At 32.3% G+C, this 18904-nt stretch overlaps 1 protein-coding gene across 1 annotated transcript; it reads left to right on the forward strand.

The window, feature by feature from the left end:
* Positions 1-473: 473 nt before the first annotated feature.
* Positions 474-18899, forward strand: LOC107918038 (putative vesicle-associated membrane protein 726). The gene is made up of 6 exons (XM_016847535.2): positions 474-569; positions 926-1132; positions 17690-17831; positions 17902-18022; positions 18157-18219; positions 18475-18899. The coding sequence occupies exons 2-6, from the start codon at positions 943-945 to the stop codon at positions 18616-18618; spliced, it is 660 nt and encodes a 219-aa protein (XP_016703024.1). The 5' UTR covers positions 474-569; positions 926-942; the 3' UTR covers positions 18619-18899.
* Positions 18900-18904: the final 5 nt, after the last annotated feature.

Genomic DNA, 18904 nt, shown 5'->3' on the forward strand with positions numbered 1-18904 from the left:
ATGATTTGGGAGCTTTTTTATCTTCTGTATTTTTGGCGGGAAATTGAAGGAAAAAAAAAAGCGGCAAGATTTGTTACGTAATTCCGAATATGCCCTTTATGCCCGTCCCTATTTTCATAGTTCGTACCCCTGGGAAGCCGGCCTTGGGACAGTAAAATGTAGCCCATTCCCATAAGGCACAGGACCTGACAATTTTCAAAATCATAATAAAATATTTTAAAAAGTATTTTTCATATTATAATTTTACGTTTTAATATTAATTCAGGTGGCACTTTTCTTACTACGATATTAGTTTGAGCGCCCAACTTATTATATACATTAATTAAGAGTTGTATATCAAATATATTTATCAATTAATTTAAATAAAAATATTTTTTTTTCAAAACTTGGATATTTTTTTAATATTATTTAATAAAATTTTAAAGTATTTTTCATAAATATTTCAAAAAATTATTTAAATAATAATTATTTTTAAATTTAAATAAATAAATAAGATTGAAACCCCAGCGTAGCGGGGATGAAATGCTAGTGCATCTTGAAAAAAAACCAACAATTCCCTCTATTTCAATGTAAGTGCAATAATTCGAAATGCAATTTAATTATATAATATAAAAAAGAATAAATTAAAATTATTAATACATCAATATTTATCTGTTTTAAATATATAAGTAGAACGTAATACAAAAAATAACTATAACAGAAACAAATAATTATGAGAAAATTACTTCTCCCTTTTAATCGCCTAGCTCCTCTCGTTGATCTGAATAAATATTATACATAAATATAATTCCATTTAGCATAAATGTAGCATTTCTTCATTTTCCTATTTTCTTCTCCGATCCCATAATCCCTCAGCTGCTATCTTATTTTTTCCCTTCCAATTTTTTTTTTGTGACAATTGAATTTTTGGTTGAGAAAATTTTAGGGTTAGGGTTTTGAGAGATGGGACAACAGTCGTTGATCTACACCTTTGTGGCTCGAGGCACGGTGATCCTCGCCGAGTACACCGAGTTCTCGGGTAATTTCAACACCATCGCCGCTCAATGTCTCCAGAAGCTCCCTGCCTCCAGCAACAGGTTTACTTATAATTGCGATGGCCACACCTTCAACTACCTCGTTGACAATGGATTCAGTAAGAATTTTTTTATCCCCTTTGGCTACGATTTGGGATCTGAATCTTCGTTTTTATTGATCGGTTTGCTTCCAAAAATAATAATAAATTGGAATGAACCTATTCTACGGATTGATTTTATTAATGATTTAATGATTTAAATACGTTTGCTGATTCCCGATCCTTTTTGTTGTTTGGCATTTGTTGACCGGCTGACTGTTTTGCCGCGTGTTTACGCTGGGCTTAGTTTTGATTTAGAGGGTGCTTTTGTTTGGATTTGTTGATTCTATTCTGAATTTGAGCTTTTGACTCCATTTTTTTATGAGATTTGGTATTGACTGCCTTGATTTGCACGTATTGTATTTGTGCATTTACCTGTTTGATCTGTCTTTGTTGGAATGAATCAATAAAAAGAAGGAAAGATAGATTAATTGGAATCACTGAATTTGTTCATCAATGTTCAATTTAAAGAATTTAATTATGGCTCTTGGGCCATAATGGTTAAATAGACATGATGCTTTATTTTGATATACCTTAATAAAGAATACATACATTAATTTTTAAATATTAAAAAAAATTATATTTGTTTATTTAAAAATCTTAATTTTAGTTGGATTAGCGTAAGTATTATTGTTAACGCAGAGCATGAATGATTAGAACCTACAATAAAATTTAATAAAAAAAAATCTTAATTCCCATCCAATTCCCATGTCAAGTGGTAACAGTAAAAAAGATATACTAACTTTTTAGCTTCCAAAGTGTACGGTTTATTTACTTTTAAAATTACATAAAAAACATTTATTTTGTATTTTAATAAAATTTTAAAAATTATATTTTATAAAACAAAAAGAATAAAAACATTTTAAATTTTAAAATAAAATTATTTTAAATTTTTAAAAAATTATAAAAAAATCATAAAAACTTTCAAGAATTCAAAGCTTACATTATTTACTCCATCCATGATAAAGGCCTATCTAAAGTTTGATTTATTCATTCCGTCAATGTTAAAAAAAATTGAATAAATAATTTTTAATTTAATTTAAATTAATTATATATTAAAATATTTTTATTTAAATTTATTTATAAATCTATATATAGCATATTAGTATAAAAATTTCTTAAATATTGATACAAACTTTGAATTGATTCAAGTAAAAAGTACTTATTCAAAATTAATTTAATATAGATGGAATGAACAACTCACACTTTGATGAAATCTTATTACCATTCAAGTAGTAAATGGAATGAATTGTTGACGTGATGGCGTGGGTGTTCACTGTCCCAAATGTGGAATGGGTTCGAGTTACTTTAATCGTGTTGTTATTAGGGCTTTGTCCTCTTCTTGTATTTCACCAAAAAAATTTAATTTTGAAAGTTTTATATTTTTTAAAAAAAGTTATTTTCTTAACTTTTGGATTTTTTAAAAAAGAATTTACAGTTTTTTAAGATTTTATTGAAAAAAATGATTTTTTTTACATATACATTTTAAAGGGTAAAGACCAAAATAGCATAAAATTGTAAATGTGAAAGTGCTAAAAAAATATATTACTTTTTTTTAAGTTGTCATGTCCATAATTCTAACAAAGGATCAAAATTTTTAAATAAAAAAATACAATAACTTCAAAATTGAAGTAGAAAAATTAACTTTTAAATATCAAAGGAATAAAGTTAGACTTGTTCATAAATCAAATTATTCATCTAAGTCCAAAGGCCTGCCTGAAATTTAGGAAGGTTTGGGCAAAAATATTAGACTTGAAAAATGTGTTTGGATAAAAAATGGGTCTGTTTAAAATATAGGTTGGGCTCAGATTTAAACATTCAAGGTTCGAGTCTAGCCTAACTCATTTTTAAATCTATATTGTTTTATGTTGTTATTTTATATATTATGTAATTTATAACATATAAAAATTAAATCTATAGTAGTATATAATATTAATACTATGAACTAAACGTTAAAAATTGTTAAGGTGATTATATGTAAAATTTTAATAAATAAAAAATATATAAATTTATTAAATATTAAATTAAAAGTAATTATAAAAATAATATTGCGAGTATAAAATGGGTTCGGGTTAGCTATTTATAGATATGAATAGGCTTGAGCAAAATTGTGGGCTCATATTTCAAGTCGGATCGAGTTTAAGTAAATATAAAATATATTAATATCATGCATAAGTCAACTTGAACTCAACCCAACCTATAAATACCTCTAAACACAATTACCTTTGCAATATTTAAATTGAAAATGCACTTATAGTTTGAAAAATAATTACTTGTCCGCTTTGATAAGAATATATTAATATCCCAAGCTTTATTTACTTGATGAATTATAAATGAAAATATAAATTTACCTATTATTCATTCAATTTTTTATTCATATTTTTTAATTACGGGTAATCTAACTATTTTTGAAATTATTTTTTTATTAAATTAAATTATAATTAAATATTATTCTAATAATATATATTACAAGATTTAAGACCCTCAATTGATGCGGAGACTTTTTTTTTTTTTACACATCATATATTTATTTTGTTAGCATGTAACATTCTTATATAACATACTTTTAATCTTACATCGATTAGAGAACATTTTCATAACTTACATTTGCCTTACAAGTATATATAAATTTCATCACTATTTTCATAACCTTTCTATAGTTTCTTCTTTAAAGAAATTTATGAGAAATAATTCGTAGTTTAAAAATATTTATATTATTTATAATCTATAACTATATATATTTGAAAGAGGGAAATAATAATAATTTTATTGATTCGGAAATAGCCTAAAACTATCATTTATGTTTTATTTTATTTTTCAATTTAAAAACTTTTTTATAAATATGCTCAATAGAACTTTTACATACTTTTATATATAATTTAAGAAATTAAAAATCTTCTCATTTATTTTATAAATAAGTGATAATTTTTTTATATTTTATTAAAAATTTGTTTTAATCTCATATTGACAAGAGAATGCTCTCATGATACACTTATTCATTATTTTTATTAAAAAGTTAATTTTAATCATATATTAACTAGAGAATACTTCTATAGTTTACTTCTTCACTAATTTCATTAAAAATTAATTTAATTCCTTTAAAAAGTTAATTTTAATCCCATATTGACTAGAGAACAATCTCATGCTCATGCTTATCTTATAAATAAGTGATAATATCTTCATATTTTCATTCAAAAGTTAATTTTAATCTCACATCGATTAGAAAACACTCTCATATCAGACATTTACCTCATAAATAAGTGACAATTTGTTTACTAATTTCATTAAAAGTTAATCTTTGTACCTAATTGATTAGAGAATATTCATATAGCTCATTTCTTCACCATTTTTATTAAAAATTAATCTTAATCCCACATTGGCTAGAGAACCATCTCATTCTTACACTTGTCCTATAAATAAGTGTCAATTTCTAATTGTCTCATATCTCACATTTACCTTATAAATAAGTGATAGTTTTTTCACTATTGTCATTAAAAAGTTAATTTTAATCCCACATTGATGGGAAAATACTCTCATAACTCACTTCACTTCTTTTTATTCCTACGTTGTTTAGAGAACATACTCATGCTTAAAGGTACCTGAAAAATAAGTGGTAGTTTTTTTACGATTTTAATTAGAAAGTTAATTTTAATCCCACATTAGCTAGAGGCACTCACTTATATCACATTTACTTTATAAATAAGTGACAATTTGTTCATTATTTTCACTAAAAAGTTAATTTTAGTACCTCATTGACTAGAGAATATTTTCATAACTCACTTTTCACAATTTTTACTAAAAATTTATTTTAATCCCTTAAAAAGTTAATTTTCATTCCACATCCTTTAATTAATTTCAACCCCACATTGGCTAAATAACACTCTTATGCTTACATTTACCCTGTAAATAAGTGTCAATTTCTTCACTATTTTCAAGTTAATTTTAATCGCATGTTGATTAGAGAACACCCCATATCTCACATTTACCTTATAAATAAATGATAAATTCTTTACTATTTTTATTAAAAAGTTAATTTTAATCCCACATTTATTAGAGAACACTCTTATAGTTCACTTCTTTGTTTTTATTAAAAAGTTAATTTTAATTCCATATTAACTAGAAAATACTCTTATAGCTCACTTATTTCATTAGTTTTACTAAAATTAATTTTAATCATATATTGGCTAAAGAACACTTTCATGCTCATACTTACCTTATAAATAAGTGTCAAATTCTTTACTATTTTCAAGTTAATTCTAATCGCACATTAACTAGAGAACACCTCATATCTCACATTTACCTTATAAAATAAGTGATAATTTCCCAGTGTGGCTGATCATCCTCTCAGACCAGCTATTGATCATCATCTTGGTAAGCTATTGATACGAACTCGGTTGTAGATGTCTCGAATCGTATTTGTTGTCCAATCGTGAATTTGAGTAAGAGTTGAATCGTTTACGAAATGAATTAGGTTTAATCAAAATAGGCTAATGAAAAGAAAGAAATAGGCTTAAAACAAGGTTGTGAAATGGTTAAACAAATATAGGTAATTCGGATAAGGCCTGAGAATGAACCAACAATAATGTGAATTGTTTACTCGAAACTCAAAATAGGTCTTAGGTGAATTAGGTTTAGAAAAAAACAGCACAAAAAAAAGCCTTGATCCACTATCAAATGTGATAGGAACCAAAGGTATACGCATGCCACACCAAAATGTGATAAGCTCGGTTTAACAAAGAACAAATTGACGCCGCAAGAATACTTGATAAGTCAATTCAGTCTCGAAAGAACAAGAATAATAGGAAATCTCACAAGTTTCAGATTTAGCATAAATTTCACAAAAAGTCTCTTCCACAAGCTGATTACAAAGTATTTATAGTACTATAAGAGACCTAACCAAAAAGTCACTTGAATTCAACTTTAATGAGCGGTTATGAGCTAAAATGAAACTTAATCACTAAGCACAAACTCTTGAAATCTCTAGGCCTAAATAACAGCAACTATCAACATGATTTAATATTCCAATTCAGCTGATTTAATTGAACTTGAAGGCTTGGGTAGCCGAATAGACACTAGCAATATGGATAACATTTTAGGCACTCAAACAAACCATGGTGTGATCATTAAGAAACAATCGGTTATGGAATGTGTAATCACTCATTTTTCAATTGCTATTCTTGAATAGCTCATTACAGAAGAGGAATAGGCTGCCGAATTTAAATGGTGAATAATGCTCTTCTTAAATGTTGTAACAGCTCCTTTTATATAACTGATTCCAACTAAATAGTCGCATTTAACAATTTGTAACCGCCCTTGTTTGTAACAGATTCCGACTAAATAGTCACCTACAAGTATTTATTTAACAAACACATTAAACACATTAAACACACTAACACATTAAACACATGTAACACATGTAACAATAAATTATTCCAGCAATTAAATTAACTAAGATAAGCATTTATTCTAGCAACTCAATTAATAACTAAGATGAGTTCAATTAAAAATAAAATTCAGCTTGTGATAAATTGTAAAGGATGCCTTCCAAGCATGATCAATGGATTCGGCTACTTGCTCTCCCCAAGCTCAATGAACATAGCTTGCTAACGCATCTTGAAACCTCTTAGCTCGAAATTGAGTTATAGGTCCTTGTGGCAGCTCAACAGGTTCGGTGGTAACTTCTTGAGCTATGGTCGCATCATCCCACCTTTTTCAAAGCAATTTATCCCCAAATCATCATGTACATCAAAAAGGGATAAATTAGCAACGTTAAAAGTAGCACTAATTCCATACTCACCAGGTAAGTCTATCTTATAGGCATTATCGTTAATCTTTTCCAAGATTTGAAAAGGACCGTCTCCCCTCGGTAAAACTTTGGATCGTCTTTGAGCTGAAAATCTCTCTTTACGTATGTGAATCCAAACCCGGTCACTGGATTCAAACGTCACTCGTTTATGTCCCTTATTGACTTTACGAGCATATTGCTCGGTTCTTCGTTCAATATTATCCCTAGCTCGCTGATGCAATTGTTTCACAAATTCTGCCTTTTTCTTTCCATCTACATGTATCAACTGATCAAAGGGTAAGGGCAACAAATCCAACGGAGCTAATGGATTAAAACCATACACTACCTTAAAGAGTGAATATTTGGTAGTCAAGTGTACCAATCGGTTGTATGCGAATTCGATGTAGGGTAAATACTCCTCCCAAGTTTTTAGATTTTTTCGAATAATTGCCCACAGTAGTGTTGACAAAACATGATTAACAACCTCTGTTTGGCCGTCGGTTTGGGGATGTCTTGTTGTTGAAAAAAACAGCTTGGTGCCAAGCTTGCCCCATAAGGTTCTCCAAAAATGGCTAAGGAACTTGATGTCTTAGCCTGAAACGATGGTCCTCGGAACACCATGTAATCACACGATCTCCCTAAAAAATAGATTTGCAACATTTAGGATATCGCTAATTTTGTTACACATAATGAAATGAGCCATTTTTGAAAACCTATCAACTACAACACAAAGTTTTTACCTTTTTTTTCTAGGAATACCTAGAACGAAATCCATAGAAATATCCATCCATGGTGCTTTCGGGATCAGCAACAGAGTATAAAGTCCATGTGGCTAGATTTTTTATTTCGTCTTCTTGCAAGTAATACAGTACTAGCATACTTTAGCCACATCTCATTTCATTTTCGGCCAATAGAAGTGTTCTTGAAGAATGGCCAAAGTTTTGGCAATACTGAAACGACCCATTAATCCCCCGCTGTGCGCTTCATGAACCAGTACGTCTCTAGTTGATCCTTGGGGTATGCACAATTTATTTTCTCAAAAAAGGAATCCATCTTGCCGATAGTACCTATTATATACACCTTGCACACATAACTTTTAAATTTCTCCAAAATCAAAGTCATCAGCATATTAATCCTTCAAATAAGTGAAACCAAGTAATTTAACTTCCAAATGGTTTAAAAGAGCATACCTTCATGACAGAGCATCCACAACGATATTTTCCTTACCTTGCTTATATTTAATCACATATAGGAAGGATTCTAAGAACTCAACCCATTTTGCATGACGTTTGTTCAGCTTGGTTTGCCCTCTCAAGTGTTTCAAAGCCTCATGGTCCGTGTGTATAACGAACTCTTTCGGCCAAAGGTAATGCTGCCACGTCTTTAATGCATGTATCAACGCATACATTTCCTTATCATAGGTAAGGTAATTGAGCGTAGCCCCGTTAACTTTCTCTCTAAAAAAAGCCACCAAACGCCTATCTTGTATTGAAACCGCACCTATACCTATACCAGAGGCATCATATTCCACCTCAAAAATTTTGTTAAAATCAAGTAAACACAAATGTGGAGCATTAGTTAAACAATCTTTGATTTTAACAAAAGCAGATTCTTGTTCATCAAACCAAATAAAATGAGAATCTTTTTTGATAATACCGGTTAATGGGGCAGCAAGAGTGCTGAAGTTCTCCACAAATCTTCTATTGAAGCTTGCAAGACCATGAAAGCTTCTAACTTGGCTGATGTTTGTCAGACGTAGCCATTATTGTATCGCTTTAATCTTGTCTTGATCCACCTCGAGGCCACTCGTACCTACAACGAAACCTAGAAAAATAACTTTGTCGGTACAAAAGCTACATTTCTTAAGGTTTACATACAAGACTTCCTTTAGCAAAACCTCCAAAACAGCATGCAGATGTTCAAGATGATCAGATAAAGACTTACTATAAATTAAAATATCGTCAAAATAAACTACGTAAAAAAGACCAATGAAAGACTTCAAAACGTGGTTCATCAACCTCATGAAAGTACTCGAGGCATTAGTGAGGCCAAATGGCATCACTAGCCACTTATACAAACCATATTTGGTTTTGAACGCAGTCTTCCACTCATCCCCTCCCGCATGCGAATTTGATGATAGCCGCTTTTCAGATAGATCTTAGAGAACAATTTAGCACCGCTAAGCTCGTCTAACAAATCATTGAGTCTAGGAATGGGATGACGGTATTTGACGGTAATCTTATTGATGGCTCGGTAATCTACGCACATTCTCTACAATCTATCCTTTTTAGGCACCAACAAAACGGGTACCGCGCATGGACTTAGACTCTCCCTTATATAACCTTTCTCCATTAATTTCGCTACTTGTCGTTGCAACTCCTTGGTTTCCTCGGGGTTGCTTTGGTAAGCTTGTCTATTTGGAATTATAGCCCCGAGAAAAAATTCTATTTGGTGTTTGATTCCTTAGAGAGGAGGCAACCCACTAGGCACTTCTTTCAGAAAACATCATCAAATTCCTGAAGTAATGAAACAACAGAAGAAGGCAAAGAATTATCAAGTTCGTTAGCATCAAATAAATATTCCTTGTACAAAATTACAAGCATAGACTAACGCATCAACAAAGATTTTCTTATTTCTCTTTCCCTCACAAATACGCTTATTTTATCACTCTCGTTTTCTTTTTGACTTTCTTTTTCCTCTCGTGCTTTTACCTCCACTCTCTTAATTGTTTCTTTCTTTTTCTTATTTTTCTTTTCTTTTTCTTTTGATTTTTCGATAGACTCTTTTAATTTGATTTGATCTCAATACAATTATTTCGAGGTAAGTAGAGCTAGGGTTACATTTTTGCCTAGATACTCAAATGTGTAATGGTTGGTGTATCCGTCATGAATTGTATGTCGATCAAACTGTTATAGACGCCCAAAAGAAGGTGTCCCACATGCATTGGAACCACATCACATACCACTTCATCTTGATATTTTCCAATGGAAAAGGCTACAACAGCTTGCTTTGTCACTTTAAGTTCTCCTCCATTATTCAACTATTGTAGCTTGTACGGACTCGAGTGTTTGGTCATGGCTAACCCAAGCTTGTCAACCAGTATGGTACTTGCTATATTAGTACAACTTCCCCCATTAATAATCATGCTACATACTTTAACTTGGATATGGCACCGAGTGTGGAAAATATTTTCCCATTTTTGTTCGGTTTTAGCACTTTGAATATTGAGGCTCCTTTTCACCATAAGGATTTCGCCTTCAACCGGAAGCTCCAAATCTTCATCATCATCATCGGATGGCTTTTCAGGCTCATTTTCATTTTCTTCATCAGATTCGATTTCATCGTCAGTCCTTACCACCATAACTCGTCAATTAGGATATTGACTAGCTATGTGCCCCAAGCCTTGACACTTGAAACATTTTATGTCTCTCGTACGATTTGACACTTACTCATTTTTATTCCAGCTTGACTCACCAACAGGCTGATTGGATTTAGCAGCTACAACCAGTTCATTTCTTCGAACAAGGGGTTTATTGACTCATTAGCTCCATCTGTTAGTGAAGGGATTAGTATAGGATCAACTAACTCCTTTTTGTTTGAGTTGTTTTTCAAATTTTATCGCCATGTTGACCATGTCCATCACTTCAACATAGTGTTGTAATTCAACTATGTTGGCAATGTTATGGTTTAGGCCCGCAAGGAATCTGGCCATTGTCGCCTCTCAATCCTCCTCGATATCAGCTCAGATCATTGCTATCTCCATCTCGTTATAATAGTCTTCAACGCTTCTATTGCCTTGAGTAAAGTTTTGAAGTCGTTGATAAAGATCCCGATAGTAGTATGAAGGAATAAATCGTTTCCGCATGACCGACTTCATTTCAGCCCAAGTAGAGATGGGTCTTTCACCATTTCATCTTCGTCTCGTTATAAGCTGGTCCCACCACACAATGGCATAATCTGAAAACTCGATTTCCACGAGCTTCACCTTTTTTCTATCCGAATAATTATGGCATTCGAAAATAAGCTTAATCTTCTTTTCTCACTCTAAATAATCTTCGGGGTCGTTCTTACCTTGGAATGGTGGAATCGACATCTTAATATTCTTAAGTTTGTCATCAGGACGGTCTCGATCTCTAGGGCCTCGATTTCGTTGGTGGCCTCGTTGACGTACACTTTGGGTAGATGAATGATCACTTTCTTGATCACTCGCTCATAGGGATCTTGGATTGGACGTCCGCGCCCTCGTCTTGCAACTTCTGGACTTGCCTCATACTGTTCTCGTGTTTCGAATCGAAATAATTGATCTTCGATTGGTTCGAGTTTACGATCAAATAATAGCTCTATTTCTCGCATGAGTGCTTGAAGGGTGAGATCTAGCATGCCTCCTCAAACGTTTCTTATAGGTTGGATCCCAACTCTCTCGTTTGGATTTCTTTCTGGACTTTGGGACATTTCAGGTACTTACAACAAAACCTCACAAATTCTCTCACAAAGAAATCACACTCACTTGGCTTTTTCTTCACTCGAATAAACTCACAACCCTCGTGCCTTTTTCCGCTCACTCTGCCTCTCTGAGTTTTTAAAGGGACTAGTTAGACTTAGAAGCAGCTTTTGTGGGTCGGTTGGCAAAACTGATGTACGATTTTGGTAGGAATTTTGTAGGACAAAAAAGGTAAGCTTGAAACAAATAAAATGGAAAGGGTTGGGTGTGGCCTAATGGTAGGATGTTGAATGAATGTTTCCGGACAGCAAGTAGAATATTTTTTTTAAAAAAATTCGGCAATGAAGATCTTGTACACTTTTTTTTTAATTTCGATTTTTTTACTTATAATATGCTAATTACAATAAGTACTTTTAAATTCTCGAATTGTTTTTTATCGAATCTACAATACCTTTGTACTGAAAGTGCCGATTCTTAATCCAATTTCACTAGCTCTAATACAAAATAATACGAACTTGGCTGTAGATGTCTCGAGTCGTATTTGTTGCCCAATCGTGAATTGGAGTAAGAGTTGAATCGTTTATGAAATGAATTAGGTTTAATCAAAATAGGCTAATGAAAAGAAAGAAATAGGCTTAAAACAAGGTTGCGAAATGGTTAAACAAAGATAGGTAATTTGGCTAAGGCCTGAGAATGAACCAACAATAATGTGAATTGTTTACCCAAAACTCAAAATAGGTCTTTGGTGAATTAGGTTTAGAAAAAAACAGTAAAAAAAAGAAAAACTTGACCCATTATTAATGTGATTGGAACCAAAGGTATACGAACGCCACACCAAAAGGTGATAAGTTCGGTTTAACAAAAAACAGATTGACGCCACAAGAATACTTGATAAGTCAATTCAGTCCCGAAAGAACATGGATAATTGGAAATCTCACAAGTTTTTTAGATTTAGCATAAATTTTACAAAAAGTCCCTTCAACAAGCTAATTACAAAGTATTTATAGTACTATAAGAGACCTAACCAAAAAGTCACTTGAATTCAACTTTAATGAGCGGTTATGAGCTAAAATGAAACTTAATCACTAAGCATAAACTCTTGAAATCTCTAGGCCTAAATAACAGTAACTTTCAACATGATTTAATGTTCCAATTCAGCTGATTTAATTGAACTTGAAGGCTTGGGCAACCGAATAGACACCAGCAATATGGATAACATTTTAGGCACTCAAACAAACCATGGTGTGATCATTAAGAGACAATCAGTTATGGAATGTGTAATCACTCATTTGTCTATTGCTGTTCTTGAACAGCTCCTTAGAGAAGAGGAATAGGCTGCCGAATTTAAATGGTGAATAATGCTCTTCTTAAATGTTGTAATAGCCCCTTGTATATAACTGATTCCAACTAAATAATTGCATTTAACAATTTGTAACCGCCATTGTTTGTAACCTATTCTAGCTGAATAGTCACCTACAAGCATTCATTTAACAAACATATTAGAACACATGTAACAATAAATTATTCTAGCAACTAAATTAACTAAGATAAGCATTTATTCTAGAAACTCAATTAATAACTAAGATGAGTTCAATTAAAAATAAAATTCAGCTTGTAATAAATTGTAAGGGATATCTATTGAACTGATCCAAGCATGATCAATGGATTCGACTACTTGCTCTCCCCAAGCTAGATCAACATAGCTTGCTAATGCATTTTGAAACCTCTTAGCTCGAAATCGAGTTATAGGTCCTTGTGGCAGTTCAATGGGTTTGGTGGTAACTTCCCGAGCTATGGTCACATCAGCTATTGCCTCACCAACTAGCTAATCAGACACGAACCCTTTCTTGGGCGGATTCTTACTTTTGCTCCTCAACCTATAGGGTATTAGCAACCGTTTCCAGTTGTTGTTCCCCTCCCATTTACTATTTTTCATTAAAAAGTTTATTTTAACCCCACATTGACTAGCGAATACTTTTATAACTCACTTCTTCATTATTTTCATTAAAGTTAATTTCAATCTCACATTAATTAAAAAATACTCTTATATCTCACTTCTTTCACTATTTCCACTAAAATTTAATTTAATCCTATATTGGTTAGAGAACACTCCCATGTTCACACTTACCCTATAAATTAATGTCAATTTATTCACTATTTTTATTAAAAAGGTTAATTTTAATATCATATTGACTAGAGAATATTCACATGTGTTACATTTACATTAAATAGTTAATTTTAATCTCACATTAACTCTTTTTATAAACATGAAAGGTTAAATAGTGGTGGTTCCAATATTGTGATACATGCACTATGTAACACCCTCACTCGACCCGATCACTGAATTTGGAAATAATAAAAATAAACTTAACCGTCTGAACTTCGGACTTTAGGAGATTTAAGTAATTACAATATAGTCGTCCCATGGAGAAACTCTTAAAGGTACCCTATTCCTATATACATGACATGATACTATGGTGCGCCTTAAATCCATACGGTCTGGCTTAGTCCCTCATTGAGTTCCTTATCCCGCGGATCTTGCAACCACAAGTCAAAACCTTTGTAAGTTCGTAAGAACTTAATGAGTTTCTTAACTAGAATACGCAAACTTAAGCCCCGCATCGCTGGGATAGCAAAAAGAATGGAACTTAGTGTAAATAACTTTTTGTTTATGTGGAAAATTTTCTCTTAACCTGACATATCGGGCTCTAACTTATTCTCGATCCTATCCGCATGATGGATAGATCGTTGAGCCATTTCCTTCTGGTCATCCTATCAACCTTCAACCAACCTTGATAGATCCTTAAAATCTCACCAGCTTCACGTTCTCTGTCATTTCTTTGCCTATATTATTTCTTCCCTTTATTCCCAATGGGGACTCTTCTTTCGACCATGTACTTATAAGGTAGTTTCTTAGGCCTACCCTCCTAGAGGTCTTTGGGTAATTTCCCTTGGAGCTTCATTCCAAATCTATTTAGCCCATAGCGAATTCCTTACCTCACATTTGTCTTGAATGTCTTGTTGAGTTTTCCCTTGATTGATATAATTAATGAGGTCCCTCACCACTCTGGCAAACTATGTCCCTCTTAAGGAAAATCGAAATCAATTTACATCCTTGTAACCCGCCTTGTCGTTGATACCTTGCTTATTTAATGCAACATGTCTTTTTGTTATGGTCTGCCTAACTTACAATACTCAGTAGACTATTACTTGGGTGGTTGTCTGAGTTCTCTATCTTTTACATATCGATTCTCTACGAAACTAGCTATTTACTTGGTGCTTTCTTACTAATTTCCACTTAGAAAGGAAAAGTATCAACAGACATATCTATCTCTTGATGTATCCCTTTGTGTAACCCTTCTCGATCAATAGGTTCTAGCTACACCTTTTTACCTCACGAACTAATCATCGAGCCCATGCTCAATCTTTATTAAAATAGGTTTCTTTTGTCTATGCTTAATGGTGGATCCTTGATTGTGATCCTTGGTTGAACCATCTTTCGCTTGTTTATACATCCGTCACTTATTGGCGAATCATTTCCCATGACCGTTTCATGTTGGATTACCACCCGATTACCATATTGACTTTAATGGTTATTGTTTCGGTAATATATTTCTCTTACTTTACCTGACGGATTTCTCAAACCTGCTCACTAATGCTTGCATTTTTCCTTAAACGTGACTTTCCATAATTATCGTTCTAGTATTCCACTCTATGTTTAATGTCCCGACGGACCACTCTACATTTATTTATCCCAATGGATTCTTTATGTGGACTACATTGGTTGCTATAGCCTAACCACAGTCTTATATCTCATGGTCCCCGCGTTTACTATCCTAGTGGTTTGCCCATGTTTAGTATCCTGATGGATTATCTATGATGCCATAACATCTTTCAGCTGTGATCTTACACCAAAAAACCTTGTATTTACTATCTCCATGGACTATCAAATGATGCTATAACATCTTTCAGTCATGGTCTTAGTCCTATTTAGCCATTCTAACGTGCTTTCACATGATGCCATAACATCTTTCAGTTATGGTCTTACTTATTTTATCTTGATGCCATAGCATCTTTCAGCTGTGGCCTTACTCATCTTTATCATGATGCCATAACATCTTTCAGCTATGGTCTTACTCATATTGACATATAGCCTCTAATTGGACCCATGACCTAGCCATGGTCTTTCTTACGTACCCTTCCTATTGCATTCCTTCCATTCCTCCAATTCACTGTTCCTAACCTTGATGCTCGAACACCATAGTGTCCCCCCTCCGCAAGGTCTGGAGCTTTGCACATCACGGGTTGCATTAGCAAGATTGGATGACGATATCTAACAAAATTACTCTTTGTTTCCAAATCCTATCTTCGACTATACCCCTTGATAATTTCTCTTCCCATATTCCGTATGCAATGCACACATTTTATAAATAAAACATCATGGGAACATGCATACTAAACTAGAATAGAGGATATTCATATATCTATGCAATCGTAACATACTTAGCCTTTACAGGGTTGAGCTGCAGAAACTCACCTGATACTTCTTCACCTTATCAGCTTAACTTTTTCGATCGCTAGAGCTTCCATTCTTTTGGCAACTAAGCATGATAGTCAAATCATAGGTTAAAATTAGTGTTTTGACTTTAAACCTCAATCTTTTAGAAACATGTAAAACCCTTAAAATGGTTCTGAAAACTTTTAACTTTGTTTTTTTAAATATTACATACATTAAAGGACTTAGAACCTTACCAGCCTCTCAGATTTTCTACTTTTCTGACTAATTTCTCACAATCGTCGCTCCATGCAGGGCTTTCCATGCCATCGCTTCCTCAAAGCAACCATGGAAGATGAAGAAAAATGAGACAAGGGGGAGAAGAAGTCTCTCGGGGAATCATTTCTTAGCTATTTATAGCCATTCCTGCACGACCTTTAACTGTGCAACATTCACCCATTCACAATCATTTTATCCCCAACTAAGGAACCGACTGGCTCTAACCTAACCAAACCGAAAATGGATTCCAACCATGTCCAATTCTGTTTCTACATTTTCTTGACTTCCCAATATAGGCCACCAACTTTTGGCTTTTTCCAAATGCATCCCTCAATTGGCTATTAATTTCTGAACTTTGTGGAATCTGGGTGTGACACACTAAATTATAATATGTGTAAATATTTTATATATAAAAATTGAATTAATTAAATTTATATTTTAATTTAAATACAATAAACCCACACATCGTACATCTATATAAGTTCTAATTGACATTATTATTAATTAAATGCACATTTATTTTTTATAATTATAATCAATATGCACTTATTAAATTATTTAAATTTACTTATTAAATAATTTATTATTAGATTTAAATTTTGACAAATTTTTATGGTTCTCAATATTATAACTAATTTATGCACCATGTAAGCCTAATATAAATATATGTTGATGTAATGTATTTTTCAAGTTAATAATATACGCAAGCTTGTTTTTAATAAAATTTCAGGAATGCTAATTAATTATATATTTTTTTTTGTCTTGTCTTGTCTTTTTCTTTTTGCTTCTTTTTAAGAAAAATTCATGCAAATATTTTAAATTTAGTTTTAATTCCATTATATAAACGTCGAGAATAATTTCCAAATTTATTTAATTTTAATAAAATAATTAAATTTCTATAAAAGTTTAATTATAAAAAAATTAATTACAGTAGAAATAAGGACAATAAATGAAATTAAATTTTAATAATTAAAGTAAATTTTGAACAAATATTATGTTTATTTTCATTAAACTTTCATCGGTAATTATTACATTTTCCTTTTTTTTTTTCTTCCATTATTTCGTTACTTTTATTTTAATCAATTTCTTTACCATTAAAACTTGATATGATTTTGTAACTAAAATAGTGAGAAAATAATAGAAATAAAGACACAAGGTTACTAATAAAATGGTATAATAGTCTTTTTATTTAAAATTTATTTAGTAAATAAATTCCAGTGACTTATTTGGTTATCATCAAACTTTGGGAGGTAAATGAGTATTTTTGGGAAGTACTGATCAAAGAGTCTCTTTGGAATGTAGATGTTCCCTTATAACTGATTGCAACTTTGTAGTTTTATTAGGAACAGGGATAGACGAGCAATGTTTTACTTAACAAAATGCACTATTAATAGGTGAAGTCTAGCTTACTATACATGATACATAAGTTTTGTGCTTTTTTTGGTGCCTTGGGTCTCGGGTGATATAGCTTTGACTGCGTATCTTTACCATGGGGGCAGTACTGATTTTGGTAACTCCTAGATTCTTTAATCTCTCTGTTTCACATATTCATTTTGCCAAATAAATTTGGTGGTGCAGCCTACTGTGTAGTTGCAACGGAATCCGCGGGCAGGCAAATTCCAATTGCATTTCTAGAAAGAGTTAAGGAAGACTTCTCGAAGAGATATGGGGGAGGGAAGGCTGCAAATGCTAAAGCCAAGAGTCTTAATAGAGAATTTGGGTATCAATGCCTCTCCCATTAACTCTTATACTTCTTCTTCTTCACATGCTTAGCTCTTTATATTGAATAGGTCCAAATTGAAGGCTCAGATGAAGTACTGTGCGGAACATCCCGAAGAGATCAGTAAACTTGCCAAAGTGAAGGCTCAAGTTTCTGAAGTCAAGGGTGTTATGATGGAAAATATTGAGAAGGTAATAGTAGCTACTCTTTCTGAATCTCTTATATAAGTAGGCATGCATAGCCACCATGGGTTTTAGTGTAGATAAAATGTTAATGGTACTTCAGATATATTATTACACACAGAACAACATTTTCCTTTGTCCAGGTCCTTGACCGTGGTGAGAAGATTGAGGTACTGGTTGATAAAACTGAGAACCTTCGCTCACAGGTTAGTCCTATCTAAACTGCATTTTTATGGATGATTGAAATTATGACTCTATTCTGCTCTACTGAAGGTTCTAGAAATTATGAATCGTTGTTGCAGTCATTTATGTTGGCTCATATCTGATATTTGTATTGAGTGCATGTCTAAATACTGGTGTGGGGAATATGTCCCTTCATTTCTATAGAAAAACTTAGAAAAAATGAACATACTGGTGGTGCAGAACACATAGATGCATTTGACTTGATATTTGGATTCCAGGCACAAGATTTTAGGCAGCAAGGAACTAAAATAAAAAGAAAGATGTGGATTGAGAATATGAAGATGAAATTGATTGTATTCGGTATTGTTGCTGTGATTATTATTGTGATTATTATCTCAGTCTGCCGTAACCTCAACTGTTAATCTGTCTTGGATTTACCACCTACTGCTGTTTTGCTGCCCTTGCTAACCGGGGTTATCCGGATAGATTGCTTCATTCTTTCATAGCTTATTATATATATATATTTCTCCCTTGCTGGCTGATTAGGATAGTGAAAGAAAGGCTTTGTATAGGGGTTACACTTTGGACCTTTTTTAAGGGTAAATAAATGTTTCTATAAAGGTCTTTCTTTATATTGTAACAATGCTTGGATGCTTGCATATTCTATTTGCCCTTTTTAATTATTATTAATTAAATTGTTTTTTCTTT

The sequence above is a fragment of the Gossypium hirsutum genome, chromosome A09 (assembly GCF_007990345.1).
Source record: "Gossypium hirsutum isolate 1008001.06 chromosome A09, Gossypium_hirsutum_v2.1, whole genome shotgun sequence".
In the NCBI taxonomy this organism is placed as follows: Eukaryota; Viridiplantae; Streptophyta; class Magnoliopsida; order Malvales; family Malvaceae; genus Gossypium; species Gossypium hirsutum.

What these genes read in the sequence shown, in the direction of transcription:
- LOC107918038 (XM_016847535.2), top strand. Translation starts at nt 943, where the DNA reads ATGGGACAACAGTCGTTGATCTACACCTTTGTGGCTCGAGGCACGGTG. An exon ending in AGTCTTAATAGAGAATTTGG is followed by an intron (nt 17,832 to 17,901) that starts GTATCAATGCCT and finishes TATATTGAATAG; the next exon opens with GTCCAAATTGAAGGCTCAGA. An exon ending in CTGAGAACCTTCGCTCACAG is followed by an intron (nt 18,220 to 18,474) that starts GTTAGTCCTATC and finishes TTTGGATTCCAG; the next exon opens with GCACAAGATTTTAGGCAGCA.